The sequence below is a fragment of the Carcharhinus amblyrhynchos genome, chromosome 1 (assembly GCF_965287045.1).
Source record: "Carcharhinus amblyrhynchos chromosome 1, sCarAmb.v2.hapA, whole genome shotgun sequence".
NCBI lineage: Eukaryota > Metazoa > Chordata > Chondrichthyes > Carcharhiniformes > Carcharhinidae > Carcharhinus > Carcharhinus amblyrhynchos.
The window spans coordinates 130399933-130419574 of record NC_137324.1 but is presented as its reverse complement, the minus strand read 5'-3'; the positions used below and the strand labels follow the sequence as shown (position 1 = coordinate 130419574).

Genomic DNA, 19642 nt, shown 5'->3' with positions numbered 1-19642 from the left:
TGATATGTGTGATTGTGGACCTATTAATATTATGTTTTTAAAATTAGATGTAATTCTGTTTCTTTTTCTAACCTGAATGTAAATGAATTATGATTGGTTTATTGATGTACAGGCCGTTAATAAAGTACACACTAGATACTTGCTTAGTGAATTTCTATTCTGTGCTTTTTTTAAGGGACAACAGTAATTTGCTAAGATGAATATAATATCTAGAATAAAATTAGTAATATAAAACATTTTTAACTTGTTCTGCATATAAAACCATAATTAGTAAAAAAAAAAGTAACAACTTCAGTGTGATATGGAATAGTTTCGCTTTGCACTGATGGTACAGTTGCAATGCAATGACAGCCTAAATTTGATGTAGAAATTGACATCGAGTACAAGGAATCATTCAATATTATTCTAGCTTCCTCCATTCAATACTGTAATCTATTTTGAAAGTAATAAGGATAGCGTAATGAATGGTTTTGACAGATGCATGATAATGCCCAGTGTTAGCACAATCAAGCGTTTATAGAATCATAGAACCCTACAGTGCAGAAAGAGGCCATTCGGCCCACTTGTGTGTCAGATTCACTCAAGTCTGTGTTCCTTTAGAATAATCCCCTTTGGCACAGATTCCATTTTGTCTGATCATGCCTTTGAAATTCAAGGCATCATATAAATGCAAGCAGTTGTTTATATCCAGAGTGGCTTAGTGGTTAGCACTGCTGCCTCACAACACCAGGGACCCGGGTTTCATTCCTGGCTTGGGTCACTGTCTTTGTGGCGTTTGCCCATTATCCCCGACTCTGCATGGGTTTCCTCCCACAGTCCCAAAAACGTGCAGATTAAGTGCATTGGCCATGCTAAATTTTCCCTCAGTGTACCCGAATGAGTGCCAGAGTGTGGCAACTAGGAGGTTTTCACAGTAACTTCATTACAGTATGAATGTAAGCCTGCTTGTGACGCGAATAAATAAATTTAAACTATAAAGCTGATGAATCTTAAATTCTAATCATACTGCTTTCTAAATTTGCTTTTTGAATTTTATTTCCCCTTTTCCCTTTGCAGCTCATTGAAGGAACCCAAAGGAAACAAAGTTTACAGCAAAGAGTTGAGAAAGCCAAAGTGGGGCGCCAGAATACAGTAAGAAATCTTATGTTGAAACTTGGGTCTACCTAGGCAAAAATGATGATTGGTAAAATGTGTTTTTTTTTCTTAATTGGATAATCTCATTTTGAGCAATTAAAAACTACTTGAATTTTTATTTGAGAACCTATAGTTTGGCATTATTATGACAAGCTTTCACATCCTCCTATAACGTGGCTCCCAGAATTGCACACAATTTTCTAGCTATGGCCCAATCGCCACTTTACATAGTTACAGTATAACCTCCCTGTTCTTAATCTCATGCTTCAGCTAATAATGGCAGGAATACCATACGTCTTTTTAACCTTTTTATTCACCTGTTCTGCTACCGTAAGGGACTGGTGTACATACATACCAAAATCCCTCTGATCCTCACGTTTAAATGGATTTCATCAAGAATAGATTATATTAGCTTGCCTGTCAAATAAACAGTATGAGTTTCTATGGCTACTCAAGATATTCTGCTTGCCCAACATATGCATGGAGTGACTAGTAGTAGTAGGGTGTGTAACATTTCAAATACAAGCAAACATTTTGTATCCCAGCAAAGCCAATCAACAATGTTCGTTAACTCTAATTTACTGTGTGGTCCCCACAGATACAGCAAACGTGTTTGACAAAGATCAGCATGACGTACAATATTTCTGGCATTACTGATGGAGAAAATTAAGTGAAGATTTTTTTTTCAATTCCTCCCAAGTACAAAATTAATTGTGTTTTCTTAAATATGTGGGCAATGTTGTATTCATGTAGCCATTGGAGACCTTCAACTTACCAAGGATAACAACTAAAAAGTAGTGGATTAAATATGTAGTGGTCCATTTTGGCAGGTCAAATGGGATGAAGGAGTATAATATCAAGGGTAAGACTCTTAGCAGTGTAGAGGATCAGAAGGACCTTGGGGTCCGGGTCCATAGGATTCTTAAATCGGCATCACAGGTAGAGGATGTGGTTAAGAAGACATATGGTGTACTGGCCTTCATCAATTGAGGGATTGAGTTTAGGAGTCGGGAGATAATGCTGCAGCTTTATAAGACCTTAGTCAGACCCCACTTGGAGTACTGTGCTTAGTTCTGATTGCCTTATTACAAGAGGGATATGGAAGCTATTGAAAGGGTGCAGAGGAGATTTACAAGGATGTTGCCTGGATTGGGTGGCATGCTTTATGAGGATAGGTTGAGGGAGTTTGGTCTTTTCTCCTTGGAGAGACAAAGGATGAGAGGTGACCTGATAGAAGCGTATAAGATGTTGAGATGTATAGAGCGGTGGATTCTGAGAGGCTTTTTCCCAGGGCTGAAATGGTTGCTACGAGAGGACACAGATTTAAGGTGCTGGGGAGTAGGTACAGAGGAGATGTCAGGAGTAAGTTTTTCACTGAGAGGGTGGTGGGTGAGAGGAATCAGCTGCCATCGGTGGTGGTGGAGGCAAATTCAATAGGGTCTTTTAAGAGACTTCTGGATGAGTACATGTGACTTAATAGGATTGAGGGTTATAGGTAAGCCTAGTAGGAATGGATATGATTAGCGCAATTTGTGGGCCAAAGGGCCTGTTTGTGCTGTAGTTTTTCTATGTTCTGTGTTGTATGTTCTAATTATTGGATAATACAATGAAATTGTAATACCATATTTGCTGGAATATGCTATGTTGCTGAAATTTACTTTTATCATTTGGATTCTGGTTAAATCTTAATTTTTATATGTCTCACTTCCCTGACATATCGTAACATGTTCATTAAATGATTGCAAAATGTTATTTTCAAGAACTTTGTGGCATGTCACTAGGAAGCTGCAAGATCTGCAAGCATGCTGAAACAAGTAATTAATTGGCAGGTAAACAAGTATGGTTTGGTTGAATTTTAAGTTACAGTGTAGTCCACTTAGTTCACTAAGTTCTTGAATTTTATTGGCAATCTGTAGCTCAAAGAAGCAGCCTCAGCTTTTACAGTAAGTTGTTTTTTGTTAATAACTGAGCCAAATTAGTTTGTCAATTCTAGTGCAGAAAGAAAACACTGCAGATGCTGTAAATCTAAAATTAAAACAGAAGATGTTGTAAGTACTCAGCAGGCCAGGAATCATCTGTGGTCAGAAACCAGAATTAACATAAGAACATAAGAAAGAGGAGCAGGAGCAGGCCATCTAGCCCTTCGAGCCTGCCCCACCATTCAATGAGATCATGGCTGATCTGTCGTGGCTCAGTTCCACATTCCCGCCCTCTCCCCATAACCCTTAATCCCCTCTCATCAAAAACCCATCAAAAAAACTTTAAATCAGCGCCAGGTTTAAAAGGAGGCCTGGTGTAGACAGCAGGCAGCGTCTGAGCGGGCAGCGGAGTGATTGGGAAGCAGAGTGAGCTACTAGGGCTTAATATCAAAAAGGGCTTGAAGGAAAAAAGGCCAGGTGAGTTCGTTTGAAAAACAAAAAAAAAAAATTTTTTTCAAAACTACTACAGTGAATAATGGAGGGGCATGTGATGTGTGGTTTCTGTATGATGTGGGAACTGGTGGACCCCAGGGTTCATCCCAGTGACCATGTCTGTAGTAAGTGCAGGTTGCTGGAGGAGCTCCAGCTCAGGGTAAATGAGCTGGCCTCTGAGCTACAGACGCTGAGGCTCATCAGGGGGAGAGAGGGTGCCATTGTCAATGGGGTGCAAGTGACATCCACCCCCCCTAGACTGGCTAACTCTAAGGGTCAAGGACAAGAGGGGGCTGCTGGGAGGAGGAAGGGGGGTGAGGAGCGGAGGCCTCAGCCTCTTAATCTGCATAACAGGTTTGAGGTTCTTGCTTCCAGGCTGGACAAGAACGAGGCAGGTGAGGTTGGTGAGCAAACTGCACACGGTACAGTGCTGCAGCAGGACATAGGCAAAGAGAGGGAGAAAAGGAACATAGTAGTGATTGGGGATAGTGGGGTGAAAGGTATTGACACCGTCCTTTGTCACAATGACAAAGTGCACAGAAGGGTGTGTTGTCTGCCTGGTGCTCGGGTACGGGATGTCGCAGCTGGGCTGCAGAGGAACCTGGAGTGGGAGGGTGAGAATCCGGTCGTTGTGGTACATGTGGGTGCCGGCGACGTAAGCAAAATGCAGACTGAGGATCTGGGGAGGGAGTATGAAAAGCTGGGAATGGAATTAAAAAGTAGAACCGACAAGGTGGTCATCTCTGGGCTACTGCCTGAACCGTGTGCAGACGGGCATAGGGTTGACAGGATTAAGGAAGTGAATGGGTGGCTCAGGGATTGGTGTGGGAGGAATGGGTTTGAATTTATGGGGCATTGGCACCAGCATTGGGGTAGGTGGGACCTGTTCGGGCGGGATGGGGTTGGTCTGAACCGTGCTGGGACCAGAGTGCTGGCGAATCGAGTAAAGAGGACTGTAGACAGGCTTTAAACTAATTGGGGGGGGGGGGTGCGAGGGTAGGTGATGGTACAAGGTCTAAAGTTAAGGAGAGGGTACATGTAAGGGAAGAGGCCGAGGATGTCCCAATAATAGAGGGAGTAGTGGGCGTGAGTATAGTTGATGGCGTTGCGGCAAATAGGGTCCAGGTGAAGGCTGGGATGAAAGCACTTTATCTGAATGCACGAAGCATTCGGAATAAAGTGGATGAGCTGGTGGCGCAGATCGACACAAATGGATACGATCTGGTGGCCATTACAGAGACGTGGCTGCAGGGTGACAGGGACTGGGAGCTGAATGTACAGGGCTATCAAGTGTTTAGGAAGGATAGGCAGGAAGGAAAAGGGGGGGGGCGTAGCTCTGCTGATTAAGGATAGCATCACGGTGGTAGCAAGGGATGATATTGGAGCCAAGGAGCAGAGGGTGGAATCGTTGTGGGTGGAGATTAGGAACAGCAAAGGGAGGAAGACGCTGGTGGGTGTCGTCTGTAGGCCCCCGAATAATGATCTGGAGGTGGGGCGGGCTGTTAACGCGCAAATAAGTGCGGCGTGCAGGAATGGGACGGCCGTAGTTATGGGGGATTTCAATCTGCATATTGATTGGTCGACCCATGTTGGACGCGGGGGGCTCGAGGAAGAGTTCTTGGAACGCTGCCGGGATAGTTTCCTCGAACAGTGTGTGTTGGAGCCGACGAGGGAGCGAGCTATCTTGGATCTGGTGCTATGTAATGAGGCAGGTAGAATTAGGGACCTTGTGGTGAAGGATCCTCTTGGGGAGAGTGATCATTGTATGGTGGAGTTTCTGGTGCAGATGGAGGAGGAGAAAGTGGGTTCCCGGACACGCGTCCTTTGTTTGAATAGAGGGGAGTACGGTAGGATGAGAGAAGAATTGGCGAATGTGGACTGGGGGAGCGCGTTGGAGGGAGGGTCTGTTGAGGAGCAGTGGAGGATCTTTAAGGAGATCTTTCTTGGTGCTCAGCGGAAATTTATTCCGATGGTCAAAAAGGATAGTAGGAGGAGAAGTAATAAGCCGTGGATAACGAAGGAGGTGAAGGAAAGTGTTAAACTAAAAGCGGAGGAATTTAGAGTAGCTAAGAGTAGTGGGCGAGAAGAGGATTGGGAGAAGTTTAAATGTCAACAAAGATTGACAAAGAAGTTGATAAAGAAGGGTAGGAGAAACTATGAAGCTGGGCTAGCGCTTAATATAAAAAAGGATAGCAAGAGTTTTTATAAATATATAAAAAGGAAGAGGCTGGCTAGGGTGAATGTTGGTCCTTTAGAGGATGAGAAAGGGGACCTAGTGGTAGGGGATGGGGATATGGCTAAGGTATTGAATAACTTTTTTGTTTCTGTCTTCACGGAGGAGGACGTGAATAATTTGCCGGGTGTTAGCGATGGAAAGGTGGTAGGACTGTGGAGGGTCTTAATGACATTACTGTTACTAGAGAGGCGGTGCTCGACAGACTGGAGGGGCTGATTGTGGACAAGTCCCCAGGACCGGATGGAATGCATCCGAGGGTTCTGAAAGAAATGGCAGAGGTGATAGTGGATGCTTTGGTGGTTATTTTCCAAACGTCGCTGGATTCCGGGGAAGTGCCGGATGATTGGAAAACGGCTAATGTTACGCCGTTGTTTAAGAAGGGTGCCAGGCAAAAGGCGGGGAATTATAGGCCGGTTAGTTTAACGTCTGTGGTAGGTAAAATGTTAGAATCTGTCATTAAGGAGGAAATTGCGAGGCATCTTGAAGGGAATTGCTTGATAGAGCAGACGCAGCACGGTTTCATTAAAGGGAAGTCGTGTCTGACAAATTTACTGGAGTTCTATGAGGATGTGTCTAGGGCGGTGGATAGAGGAGAGCCGGTGGATGTGGTCTTTCTAGATTTTCAGAAGGCGTTTGACAAAGTGCCTCACAAGAGGTTATTGCAGAAGGTCGAGGGACATGGAGTTGGGGGTAGGGTGTTAGCGTGGATAGAGGATTGGTTGTCAAATAGGAGGCAGAGAGTGGGGGTCAACGGGTGCTATTCGGATTGGCGGATGGTGACTAGTGGAGTGCCCCAAGGGTCGGTGCTGGGGCCTCAGCTTTTTACCATTTATATAGATGATCTGGAGGAGGGAACCGAGTGTAGAGTGTCGAAATTTGCTGATGACACCAAGATAGGGGGAACGGCAAATTGTGCGGAGGGTGTGGAGAGTCTGCAGAAGGATCTAGATAGGCTGGGCGAATGGGCCAGGAAATGGCAAATGGAATTTAATGTTGGCAAGTGTGAGGTGGTCCACTTTGGTAGGAAGAATGGTAGGAAGGACTATTACTTACGGGGCGAAAAACTGCAACAGGCGACGGTGCAGAGGGACGTCGGGGTCCTTGTGCATGAGTCGCAAAAACCCAGCTTGCAGGTGCAGCAGGTGGTCAGGAAGGCGAATGGGATGCTGGCCTTCATAGCGAGGGGGATTGAATATAAAAGTAGGGAGGTCTTGCTGCAGCTGTATAGGGCATTGGTGAGGCCGCAGCTGGAGTACTGTGTGCAGTTTTGGGCGCCGCACTTACGCAAGGATATTTTGGCCTTGGAGGGAGTGCAGAGGAGGTTTACTAGGCTGATACCGGAGTTGAGGGGGTTGAGCTGAGGAGAGGCTGAATAAACTAGGCTTGTACTCGTTAGAGTTTAGAAGAATGAGGGGAGATCTCATTGAGACGTATAAGATGATGAATGGGATGGATAGGATAAAGGTGGAGAGGCTCTTCCCGCACAGAAAGGACAGTAGGACTAGGGGGCACAGCCTCAAGATAAAGCTTGTGGGGGGGGGGGTGGTTTAGAACGGAGTTGAGGAGGAACTTCTTCACTCAAAGGGTGGTGAATCTCTGGAATTCTCTGCCCGTTGAAGTGGTGGAGGCTGCCTCGCTAAATATTTTTAAGACGCGGGTTGATGGGTTTTTGATAGGAGAGGGGATTAAGGGTTATGGGGAGAGGGCGGGAAAGTGGAACTGAGCAGCGACAGATCAGCCATGATCTTATTGAATGGCGGGGCAGGCTCGAAGGGCTGGATGGCCTACTCCTGCTCCTATTTCTAATGTTCTTATGTTCATCAACCCGCGTCTTAAAAATATTTAGCGAGGCAGCCTCCACCACTTCAACGGGCAGAGAATTCCAGAGATTCACCACCCTTTGAGTGAAGAAGTTCCTCCTCAACTCCGTTCTAAACCACCACCCCCCCCCACAAGCTTTATCTTGAGGCTGTGCCCCCTAGTCCTACTATCCTTTCTGAGCGGGAAGAGTCTCTCCACCTCTATCCTATCCATCCCATTCATCAGCTTATACGTCTCAATGAGATCTCCCCTCATTCTTCTAAACTCTAACGAGTACAAGCCTAATTTATTCAGCCTCTCCTCATAGCTCAACCCCCTCAACTCCGGCATCAGCCTAGTAAACCTCCTCTGCACTCCCTCCAAGGCCAAAATATCCTTGCGTAAGTACGGCGCCCAAAACTGCACACAGTACTCCAGCTGCGGCCTCACCAATGCCCTATACAGCCACAGCAAGACCTCCCTACTTTTATATTCAATCCCCCTCGTTATGAAGGCCAGCATCCTATTTGCCTTCCTGACCACCTGCTGCACCTGCAAGCTGGGCTTTTGTGACTCATGCACAAGGACCCCGAGGTCCCTCTGCACCGTCGCCTGCTGCAGTTTTTCGCCACTTAAGTAATAACCCTTCCTACCATTATTCCTACCAAAGTGGACCACCTCGCACTTGCCAACATTAAATTCCATTTGCCATTTCCTGACCCATTCGCCCAGCCTATCTAGATCCTTCTGCAGATTCTCCACACCCTCCACGCAATTTGCTGTTCCACCAATCTTGGTGTCATCAGCAAATTTCGACACCATACACTCGGTTCCCTCCTCCAGATCATCTATATAAATGGTAAATAGCTGAGGCCCCAGCACCGACCCCTGAGGCACTCCACTAGTCACCATCCGCCAATCCGAATAGCACCCATTGACCCCCACTCTCTGCCTCCTATTTGACAACCAATCCTCTATCCACGCTAACACCCTACCCCCAACTCCATGTCCCCTGACCTTCTGCAATAACCTCTTGTGAGGTACCTTGTCAAACGCCTTCTGAAAATCAAGAAAGACCACATCTACCGGCTCTCCTCTATCCACCGCCCTAGACACATCCTCATAGAACTCCAGTAAATTTGTCAGACACGACTTCCCTTTAACGAAACCGTGCTGCGTCTGCTCTATCAAGCACTTTCTCTCAAGATGCCTCGCTATTTCCTCCTTGATGACGGATTCTAACATTTTACCTACAACAGACGTTAAACTAACCGGCCTATAATTCCCTGCCTTTTGCCTGGCACCCTTCTTAAACAACGGCGTAACATTAGCTGTTTTCCAATCTTCCGGCATTTCAGGACCTGTTTACCTCTGCTTGCTGACCTACACTGGTTTCGAGTTAAGCGTTACTTCCATATTTTAAAAAAAATACTCATTCTTCTTTTCAAATGCCTTCATGGCCTTGCCCCTTTTTATTTCTGTAATTTCCTTCAGCTCCACAGCTCCAAGATATCTGCACTCCTCTAATTTAAGAACATTGGAGCAGGAGTAAACAATTCAACCCCATGAGCCTGCTCTGCCACTCAGCTATATGATGGCTGATTGTTGACCTCAATGCCATTTTCCTGTGTCTCCACATCCTTTGATGCCTTTAGTATCTAGAAATCTCTTGATTATTGTTTTGAACATGAGCCTTTATTTGCTCATCACTCTCATACTTGTTAACCTGCATGCGCTCCCAGTAACACCTTGACTTTAAAATTAGCATTCTTGTTTCCAAATCCCTCTGTAGCCTCAGGTCTCCTTCCCTTTGTAATCTCCTCCAGTCCTGGAACCATCATAGAGCTCTCCTTGCCTCCAATTTTAATGACTTATTTTTGATCTCTTCATCGTCAGCAGTCTTCATTCCATATGCTCTGGAATTCCCTCCCTAAGCCTCTCCACCATGCTGCCTTTCTGCTCTTTAAGATCCTCCATTTGAAAGTCTACCTCTTTGATCAAATTTTTGGTCACCTACCCTAACATTGTTTTGTGGTTCAGTATCAGGTTTTGTTAACAGTTTTTTTGAAGTGTCCTGGGGTGGTTTACCAAATGAAAGGCACCTTCTAAATGCAAGTTCTTATTATTCCTGGAGGAATATTTCCCATCTTGCTGCCATATGAGTATTGAGAAGAATCATGTAGTGCAAGACTTGAACTAATGTCAGATCAATTATTGTCATGGAGAAGACCTAGTAAGATATCTTTACAAAACATGGTGTATAATAACAACATGCTTTTGCACGCTCAAACCTTCCTTGAAAAGAAACCTGCCTGGTTACATTGTTCAAAAGTTTTCTTTAAACCTATTTTTGACCTCTTCCTCTGCTGTATAATTCCTTTCCTACTACTGCTTGGATCTGATCAACAAATAAAGTACATTGAAGATGCTGTATGAATGTAATTTGTTTCTATTTGGATTTGAAAAATATGGAAGGCAGAAAAATACCTGTCTGTTAAACTTTCAGAAAACCAGTATCCAAGACAAATATCAGGACTAATCTTGCTATCCATGTAGCTATTAATTCAGTTCAACTTGCTTACTGATGTTTGATTCAGTGAAAATCCATTTTATTGGGAAAAGATGCTACTGTGTGGGGAAAAAAAAGTTTATTGCCAGGTGGAATAATAAAGCAGAAATAATGGGGCAGCAATAACTTGACTAGAATAGAGCAGATTTAATTGAGCCCATTGCCAATTTATGCTGACATATCTCTCAAGTACTACTTAATAAAACCAATCTGAAGATGTATTTTGGATCATAAATTGTCATTTAAAGGGAAGCTAAGGTATTAAAGGACTTCAGATTTCACTGTACGCCCTATTACCCCATAACATAATGGTCTACAGAAATATGATCCTGTTGATTAATGGGCAGCAGCACATATTTCCTCTAAAGTGTGATATGTTTACATCCCATAACATCACAATTTTGTTGAAAATTTAACAAGTCAATGCTAAATGTAAAAAGTGTCCGAATAAAAACTGAAGAAGCTGGCTAATGTGTTACTAAAGAAAAGCTGCTGACAATATATTGAAAACGGTGGTGGCACAATGGTCAGTGCTGCTGCCTCACAGCACCAGGCACAATTCCGGTCTTGGGTCGCGGTTTGTGTGGAGTTTGCATGTTCTCCCCATGTCTGAATGGGTTTCCTCTAGGTGTTCTGGTTTCCTCCCACAGTCCAAAGATGTGCAGGTTTGGTTGATTTGGCCATGCTAAATTGCTTCTTTGTGCCAGAGAGATTAGCAGGGTAAATATGTGGGTTGCGGGCTGGGTGGGATTGTTGTCATTGCAGGCTTGATGGGCTGAATGACCTTTACTGCGCTGTAGGGATTCTATGAAATGAGTTCTGAATGATCATTCAGAAAAACATATGTTGAATAAATCAAAACATTGAATACTTCTTGAAAACTGCATTATCCACAATTTCTTTGACTTGGTTGCTATAGTTTATAGCATGAAAGATTGCATATTTCACAAAAGCTTTGATGATCTTAACTATGAAGTATTTTGGGCGGTTTCTGCGTGTACTCTTATTGGGCTGGACTTTGCGGTAGAAATAAGGGAAATGACAGAGGTTGCTGTCATTTAGATGGAAATTGGACAGCAACACCTGGCATCTGAGTGAGATTGTTCTGTTGTTAGCTTTGCATTGGGACTTTTTCACTAGGATGTAAAGAGGTGTGCCATAAATGTTGGCCTTGCCAGGACCATTCTATAAATTAATTTTTAAAAAATCTCAGTCTTGGTTTCAATTGTAATGAAAATCCTCATTGCTGGCCTGGAAAATTCTTATGGGAGAGCAGTATGAACAGTGTTAAGTCTGTTGGGATTTGAACTTCTTGCTCGATCATCAATCCAAGCTTCTGGTTTACTAGATCAGCGATGAGGCAATAACCTTCTAATCTACATGGAATTTTTAAATTGAAAAAATTCTTATGTAACTTGTACAGTTGCTGAGTTGGCCATTTTTAGTTACATGGTGGTTTTGGGAGCACTGCTGCTGACTGTAGCATGTATTGTATGACTATAGCTAATAAAGGGGAAAATCAACCAAAGGCAGCTTTTTAATCACTGAGGTTACTTCCTGGGAATTGTGTAGCTGGCTGTTAGTTAGGAACATATCAAACTCAGCTGTGATGCCTGAGGGTATGCATTAGGCATGTTCGCTGTGATGAGGTACCAGTGAGCTCCTGGCACTGCAGAATAAGTCACAGGTTTCAAAAAGGCTAAGAAAATCTGTGTTTTAAAACTCTTCACAATTTATGGAAAAATCTTGTAGGATCAAATTAAGTTGAACCTCCTACACCTGTTTGAAAGATGCTGTGCATCGCAACAATATTTTAGTTCATTAGCTGTAAAACATGTTGGAGCGATTGAAAGGTGTGAGAGGTGTTTTATAAATGCTATTTTTTTTCTTATTTTTGTGGATTTTTTTTGTTCCTTTTTCCACACAAAATTTGTGAAAAAGGTTCTTTTTCAATGGTGTTTTTAAATCTAAGTCTGTTGCATGGGCTTGAAAAGGAAGGCTGTCAGTCACAAACATTCATAAAAGATATATCCAGATATCAAATGTTACTCCTCTGAAGAGATTTCAAAAATTATTTGTACTGTGAGATGATGAACTGTTCCTTCCTATTGAGCTTTGCATTATGCTAGTTTTGAAGAGTTTATGTGGTTGCAGATTTGATCAACAGCACTTTTAGCCAACTCCTGAGAGTATTCAGGAACCAGACGTCAACTTCTGATGGGGTAGAAATGAGTTGCACAAAGACCTGCAAATTGACAAATGAAAATTGTGAAAAGATAAACCATTGGAGTTTTCTGATGTGGAAAGGCCAGAAACTCTGGAAGAAAGTCAAAAGGCATTAAGGGAGATGTTCAAGTGATAGCAGACTATGCCTAAAAGGCAGACAGCTGGTGGTTGAAAATTGCACCAAGCATAATACTTAACACATCCGTTGATTGCCAAGGTATATTTGGTGCCATTTCCAGAAAGTCTATAAATACACAAGCAACAACCCCCCACCGATCTGTTTTTAGTGGGTGGATGCATTATTGTGGAAATTGGAATTCTATGCCACTTGCGGGATCCCAATTCAGATACAAATGGATAAGGTGGCTCATATGAGGGTTTAAAAAATAGCCATGAAAAATGGACTTTTATTTCTCTACAGTGATGAGGAGCAGGAAAGAATTGAGCTGTAATCCACTAATAGCCCAATCTACTTTGACAAAGGGTCATCTGGATTTCAAACATCAGCTCTTTTCTCTCCTTACAGAAGCTGCCAGACCTGCTGAGATTTTCCAGCATTTTTTCTTTTTGTTTCAGAGTCCAGCATCTGCAGTAATTTGCTTTTAGCCCAATTTGCTAGCTGACTTAACATGGGAGCTGGCTGGTTTTGTTAAAAATAGACTTGCATTTATACTACCACAGGACGGCACGGTAGCACAATGGTTGGCACTGCTGCTTCACAGCTCTAGGGACCCGGGTTCAATTCCCGGCTTGGGTCACTGTCTGTGTGGAGTTTGCACATACTCCTTGTGTCTGCGTGGGTTTCCTCCAGGTGTTCCGGTTTCCTCCCACAGTCCAAAGATGTACAGGGTAGGTTGGTTGGCCATGCTAAAATTGCCCTTAGTGTCTTGTGATGTGTAGGTTAGAGAGATTAGTGGGTAAATATGTAGGGATATGGGGGTAGGGCCTGGGTAGGATTGTGATTGGTGCATACTTGATGGGCCGAATGGCCTCTTTCTGTGCTGTAGGGTTTCTATGATTCTATGAGGACATCCCAAAGTATGTTTTACAGCCTGTGAAGGACTTATGAAATATAGAAATTGTTGCAGTGTAGGAAACATGGCAGCAAATTTGTGAACAGCAAGTTCCTACAAACAGCAAATTGATAACCGGATCATGTATTTTGTGGATTTTGAAGGATACGTATTGGCTAGAGCACAGAGAATAAAACTCCTGATCTTTGAAATAATGGAATCTTTTGCATGCACCTGTGAGGGTATATGGAGTCTCGGTTTGACTTCACCGAGGTGCAGCACTTCTGATAATGCAGCACTTTCTCAGTCTTTCAACTAGAGGTCAGCACTTAAATGAACGCGCAAAGACCACTATCTGTTTCAATTGGAATTGACAATCACCTCCACCATTTTTAACTTCAGTAAGATGGTCCATTGATCCAGGGAAGTGTTTATATTTTTACATTCTTAATCGTAGAATCCCGGCAGTGCTGAAGGAAGCTATTCAGCCCATCAAGCCTGCAGTGACAACAATCTAACCCAGGACCTATCCCCTTAACCTCACATATTTAAACTGCTATTTCCCCTGACACTAAGGAACAATTTAGCATGATCAATCAAGCTAACCTGCACATTTTTGGACTGTGGGAGGAAATTGGAACACCCAGAGGAAACACACACAGATACGGGGAAAATGGTCCCAGAAAAAAGTCCCAAGCAGGGACAAAGACAGAGAGCAGAGATCAACCCCACTGTCTCAAGATAAATGATAGGGCAGAGAAAAATACTCAGAAGTGAACGAAAGAGCTTGCAGGAGCTGATTTGAACCAAAACAAGCTTGAGAGAAGCCCAGAGGATTCAAAAGGGCAGCAGAAGGTTGGTGACTTGATGCTATCCTTTTAGAGCAATGGTGTTCTGTTTGGCACAGTAGAATATCCAAAAGTTTGCTTTGAAGATGAAGGACAAATGTACTCTGAGATCCAGAGGAAAGGATTCTTAGAAGGCAAGATAGAAGCCCTGGAGATAGTTCTTTTTGAAACTGTCTGAGTGGGAGTGACATTTGAGGAAAACTCCAAAGTGAATTCTTCAAATCTTGAGATTGGAAATCCTTGTGAGAAACAGTGTCTCAGTGAGACCAATTAGCTCATGGTGTGACAAGTATCCAGGTGGGTTGTTGAGAAATTTGCTTTTGTCACATCTGTGTGGTGTGTTAGACCACTGTTCACTTGCACCACATAGTTATCCTGAATATTACAGTACAAGGTAGATATGGTAAATTGTTTTATTTTTCTGAATTTGTATGTGTCTCTGAAGATGTATTTATTTATTAGTGTCACAAATAGGCTTACATTGACACTGCAATGAAATTGCTATGAAAATCCCCTAGTTGCCACACTCCAGCACCTGTTCGGCTACACCGAGGGAGAACTTAGCACCTAAGCATCACATCTTTCGGACTGTGGGAGGAAACTTGAGCACCCAGACAAAACCCACACAGACATGGGGAGAATGTGCAGACTCTGCAATAACCAATACCCATGCTAGGAATCGAACCCAGGTCCCTGGTGCTGTGAGGTAGCAATGCTAACCTGATGTAGCTGGGATAAAGGAATAGTGAATATTTGAACTGTTTATTTTGTTCATATTGTGATCTTTCCAAATTATTTGTCTGATGTAAAATGGTTTTTTTTTGTTTAATAAATTTGTTTTATTCTAATAAATTTATTTTAATAAATTTGTTTTATTCTGTGTCAAAGCTCCTCAGCAAACACTTATGAATTTGATTTATTAAAAAAGTTATAAAGGATTTATCAAGCCAGGTTTCACACTGGGATCTGACTAGTCTAACATTAATATCAGCTGAATTATAGCAAACTGTATGTTCACTTACTGTGAAAGAAAGCAGCCATATGATTCAATGCAAGATTCACCTCACTTAGTATGTATTGCACTTGCCTTCAAAGAGATTGAAGATGATGATGGGCAAATTATAAAGATATCTAGTTCAAGTTTTGAGGGTTATTATTGAAATACTGCATTACACCATCTCGGGCTTGGCAGAATCAGCAAGGAAAGAAGACCCTGTTGAGCTTGACTCTAATCTGGCACTGTGAAGAGACATGAGAGGTGTAGAATAAGTGGGAGGCTCCAGCCGCCGATGAAATACCACAAGTAGATAAAAGGGAACGTGAGTCAACTCTTGTAGAGATTGCCAATAGAACCCCAGAAAATATTGAAAGTGGACCTATATTTGTAATATTGCCAGTGCATCCACTTGGGTGTATTGTTGATTCTCTCATTTGAAGTCAATAACAAATGTATTTTTTGGGGACAAGTGTAACAGGAGCCACTGTGAGGTATTAGGTAGGTAGAATTCATAGAATCCCTCCAGTGCAGAAGGAGGCCATTCAGCCAATCATGTCTGCACTGACCATACTCCCAACCAGGCCCTATCCCCATAATCCCATGCATTTACTCGAGCTAGTCCCCCTGCCACTAAGGGGCAATTTAGTGTGGCCAATCCACTTAACCTGCACATCTTTGGACTGAGGGGGGAAACCGGAGCACCCGGAGGAAATCCAAGTAGACATGGGGAGAATGTGCAAACTCCACACAGTCACCCAAGCTGGGAATCAAACCTGGATCCCTGGCACTGTTAGGCAGCAGTGCTAACCACTGTGCCACCAATCTCTCTCAAGGTGAGAGAGAAAGATCTTTTTGTTGATTTTCTATACTTTTGCTTGTGATTTTCTTTTAGATAAGATCACTTTATAACCTGTATTCTATCACAGAATGCATTATCCTGTTCCTAACATAAAAATGCTATACTGCCCAGCAAAAAATCTAATGTAAATTATTTATTCTCATATTCAACGTGTAGTTGGAGAATTAGATTAGTAATGCTTCTATAGGTTCCTAATCCAAAACAGTTATTTTATTGTGAGAATGTTAATAACGATTATATCCCACTGAGAATTTCTTCCATGTTGCTTCTATAAATAGCAATCTAACAGTCAGAATGGGTGCTACATATAGTTTGATTTTATAACCGTTCTTTATCCAAACTGAGCAATTTACCCATATTACAAAAAAAATCATTTTATCATTTAGTTCCTTGCATGTTGCTAATCATTTTTTTTATGTTAAATGCCTATGTTAGTTATAGTAAGATAAACCCTCTCTCAATCCTGATTTTCCTTTAACTAGTGACTTTATAAATGCTAGGATCATCTACTAGAGATTAAAAGGCAATTGTTTAATTTTATTTCCACTAAGTAAAATACGTATCAAATATTTCAGCGTAGCCAATAATTTGCAGTGCATTCAACAGCAATAACTTCATGCGTATCTTGGTCTTAAATCACTTGCATTTTTACACAGTTAATCACAATGTAGTTTTATTGTTTTTAATATGTTTTTTGACAGCCATTTTGTACCTATTTGTATTTCTGTACCTAATTTTAAACTTTGTATTAAAAAAACACAATTATTTTGTGATGATTGTTTAACAGGAGATTAATTGACACCACCTCAAAGTGACTGTTGATGGGTAATTTTCCAGAGTTTCCACTGAAGCTGCAGTTGGAGATTGGAAAAATCCAACAGAAATTTGGAGCAGATAACTTTTAAACATTCTCTGTTATGTTATCACTTGTAATTATCTGTGGGTAATAGCATTAAAATATTTTTCTAAAAAAGGACGAGCGTGCAGCTATGTTAAAAGAATTGGAAGGACTTAGACAACAAAGAAATCAGTTGAAAGTGGAGCTGGAAAAATACCAAGAATGTGATCCAGAAGTAATTGAAGAAATCCGTGAGTAATCCATTTTGATCAGTTAAAATCTTCTCATTCTGGAGATTTTGCTGATCTAAAATAGTTTAAATTGAGGTTTAACTAAACCCAAACTGAGAAACCTGTGTTAACAGTAATATAATGCTGAAGTACGATTTCACATTGAAATGTAACCCTGTTTTACAAGATTATGTTGTACCTTGAACAAGCAGTTTTCAGTTTCAGGCGGTATGATCCTGATTCCTTTTTTGTTAGCCGTGTATGATAACAATTAAATCAGCTCTCGGCGCCATACTCTTGGGTAATCTGATGGTACTGAACTGCTTTCTATTTGGTATTTTCTTATCCTGTGCTTTCTTGCTACTACTTTGATAGCTGTGGCATTGACCAATTTGTTTTAGATTGATCAGTCCATTGTCCTCCTCGGGACTGGAGAAGCTAAGTCCAAATAGGTATTGTATCTATCCTGAAACATGCTAATTAAGATTTTACCGACCACAGAAGTAAACCAAATTAAATTACTTCAATTATTTGAATACTGTTTGACAATGGTAACTAGTGGTTTTGTGTTTGGTACTTAGAATGCATTACCTAATTTAAATCTGAATTTAAATTGGTGCTACATTATCCTAATTTTTGTAATTTCTATAATCACAGGAGACAAAAAAAAATTGCCCTGCATATTCTCTAGTTATGAAGAATAAATTTGTGTACAAGTGATATGGCCATTCTGATTTTTTTTTTTCCTTTTTATAGGGCAGAATAATAAGATAGCGAAAGATGCAGCCAATAGATGGACTGGTATGTAATCTCACAGTAAAGTTATTCAGTTCATTTTTATCCATTTCCAAATGTCTCAGTGAAGAGTCAGTTCTTTAATATTCACTTTCATTTTGTTTTTTCCTCTAGATAATGTATTTGCCATAAAATCCTGGGCAAATAAAAAGTTTGGATTTGAACGGAATAAAATTGATAAGGCTTTTGGAATTCCAGAAGATTTTGATTATATTGACTGATGTACCAGTATACATTAATCTTGTTTTTTTTGAGTTTGTATCAAACTTTATGTTTATTGAAAATCATCTGTTTTTATCACAAGAAAATTTAAACTTTTACATCTGGGCTATCAATTTTGTGGAGTTCAATTTGCTTTTGTGATCTTGAGCCTTCTATTGTACATGGTTAGGTGAATTGGTCATGATAAATTCTCCCTTTCAGTACCTGTACAAACGCCAGAGTTTGGTGAGTAGTAACTTCATTGCGTGTTAATGTAAGCCTATTTGTGACACTAATAAACAAATGTTAAAACTTTAAGCTCTGTTCTGCTGTTCTAAATCAATGTTTGCAGCAGAGAATTATCTAACATGGTGCCACTATGAAGGACAAATTCCTGTGGATATTAGCAATTGATGGAGGATTGAGTCCAGCTAAATTAAAGAACAACTGAATAAAATAGAATGCAGTTTATACAATAAGCCTACTAATAATAGTACAGTGTGTATATAAAGCCCAACCTATAACCTATTGAATAGTAATTTTTATTAAACCAGTCCTGATGAACAACAGTTTAAGTGCGCATTAAGTGATCCAATTTTGCGTTTTTACAACACTCGCCTCAATAGCACCATCCCTATCTGAGAATAGTCCGATAGTTGAGCCTGTATTTTACTGAATATCCTTTCCCTGCTTTATTGGTGAAAAAAATGCAGTGCAATTTTATTGTGAGATCAGTTTGGATAAAAATAGGAGTTTAGAAAGTTTAAAGCTGAATTTAATTTTTTTTCAACCAGATAATTGCCTGCTCTATATCTAGTGCTTGTTCCTCAAATGTTCCACACTGATATTTCTGTAGTGCTTTGCTTCATTTTGTAACAAAGGGCTAAAGTCTTTACGTGTACAAATATTTTCAACCATAATGTGGATTGAAACCAGATTATTTAATGCAACAAAATTGATTACACTGCTTATGTTGACTAAGTTGGGAAAAAATTGGAATGAGATAACGATTTTCACGTCTGTGCCAGAAATGTGTTCTCTGTATAAGTGTAAATCAGAAATTTGTAATATTGTATTAAACATATTATTTGCCGTTATTATTGAAATAAATACTGAACTGTTTAAGTGCCAAGTGTCTGAAGGTAATGTGGCCAAATGGGCCATCTAAAATAGCATTTTGTAAAGCACTCTGGGACAATTGGGCAAGAAACTAAACCGACAGGCTGCAGTTTAAAGACAGAGCCAAACAGGGTGCAACCCTGACGAGTGAGTAAACAGGATATGGGTCATCTCCAGGATGAAAGGGACTTCATAGTCACACTGGCTTGTTTCATCTCCAGGATGAAAGAGACTTTCTGGTCTCACTGGGTTGTGTACCAGACATAAGGGCACCGTGAACCCTTATTTAGGAGGGAGGTATGTGACCTATGTGCCTCCAGCACCTACAGACATAGCTGTTGGGGACACACCCAGAGATCAGTGTGG

The 19642-nt window shown here is 41.4% G+C and overlaps 1 protein-coding gene across 2 annotated transcripts in view; it reads left to right on the top strand.

Moving 5' to 3' along the window:
• The window catches only part of mnd1 (meiotic nuclear divisions 1 homolog (S. cerevisiae)), a 38375-nt gene extending 19113 nt beyond the window's left edge, over nucleotides 1-19262 (top strand). Inside the window, exons 5-8 of one of the 2 annotated variants that reach the window (XM_080199453.1) lie at nucleotides 1057-1131; nucleotides 17068-17182; nucleotides 17918-17962; nucleotides 18071-19262. In XM_080199453.1, the coding sequence (XP_080055579.1) occupies nucleotides 1057-1131; nucleotides 17068-17182; nucleotides 17918-17962; nucleotides 18071-18177 (342 nt within the window). In that variant the 3' untranslated portion in view covers nucleotides 18178-19262. Of the gene's footprint in view, nucleotides 1-1056; nucleotides 1132-1732; nucleotides 2175-17067; nucleotides 17183-17917; nucleotides 17963-18070 lie in introns of those variants that run through there. The other variant, XM_080199462.1, reaches the window with a different exon arrangement.
• Nucleotides 19263-19642: the final 380 nt, after the last annotated feature.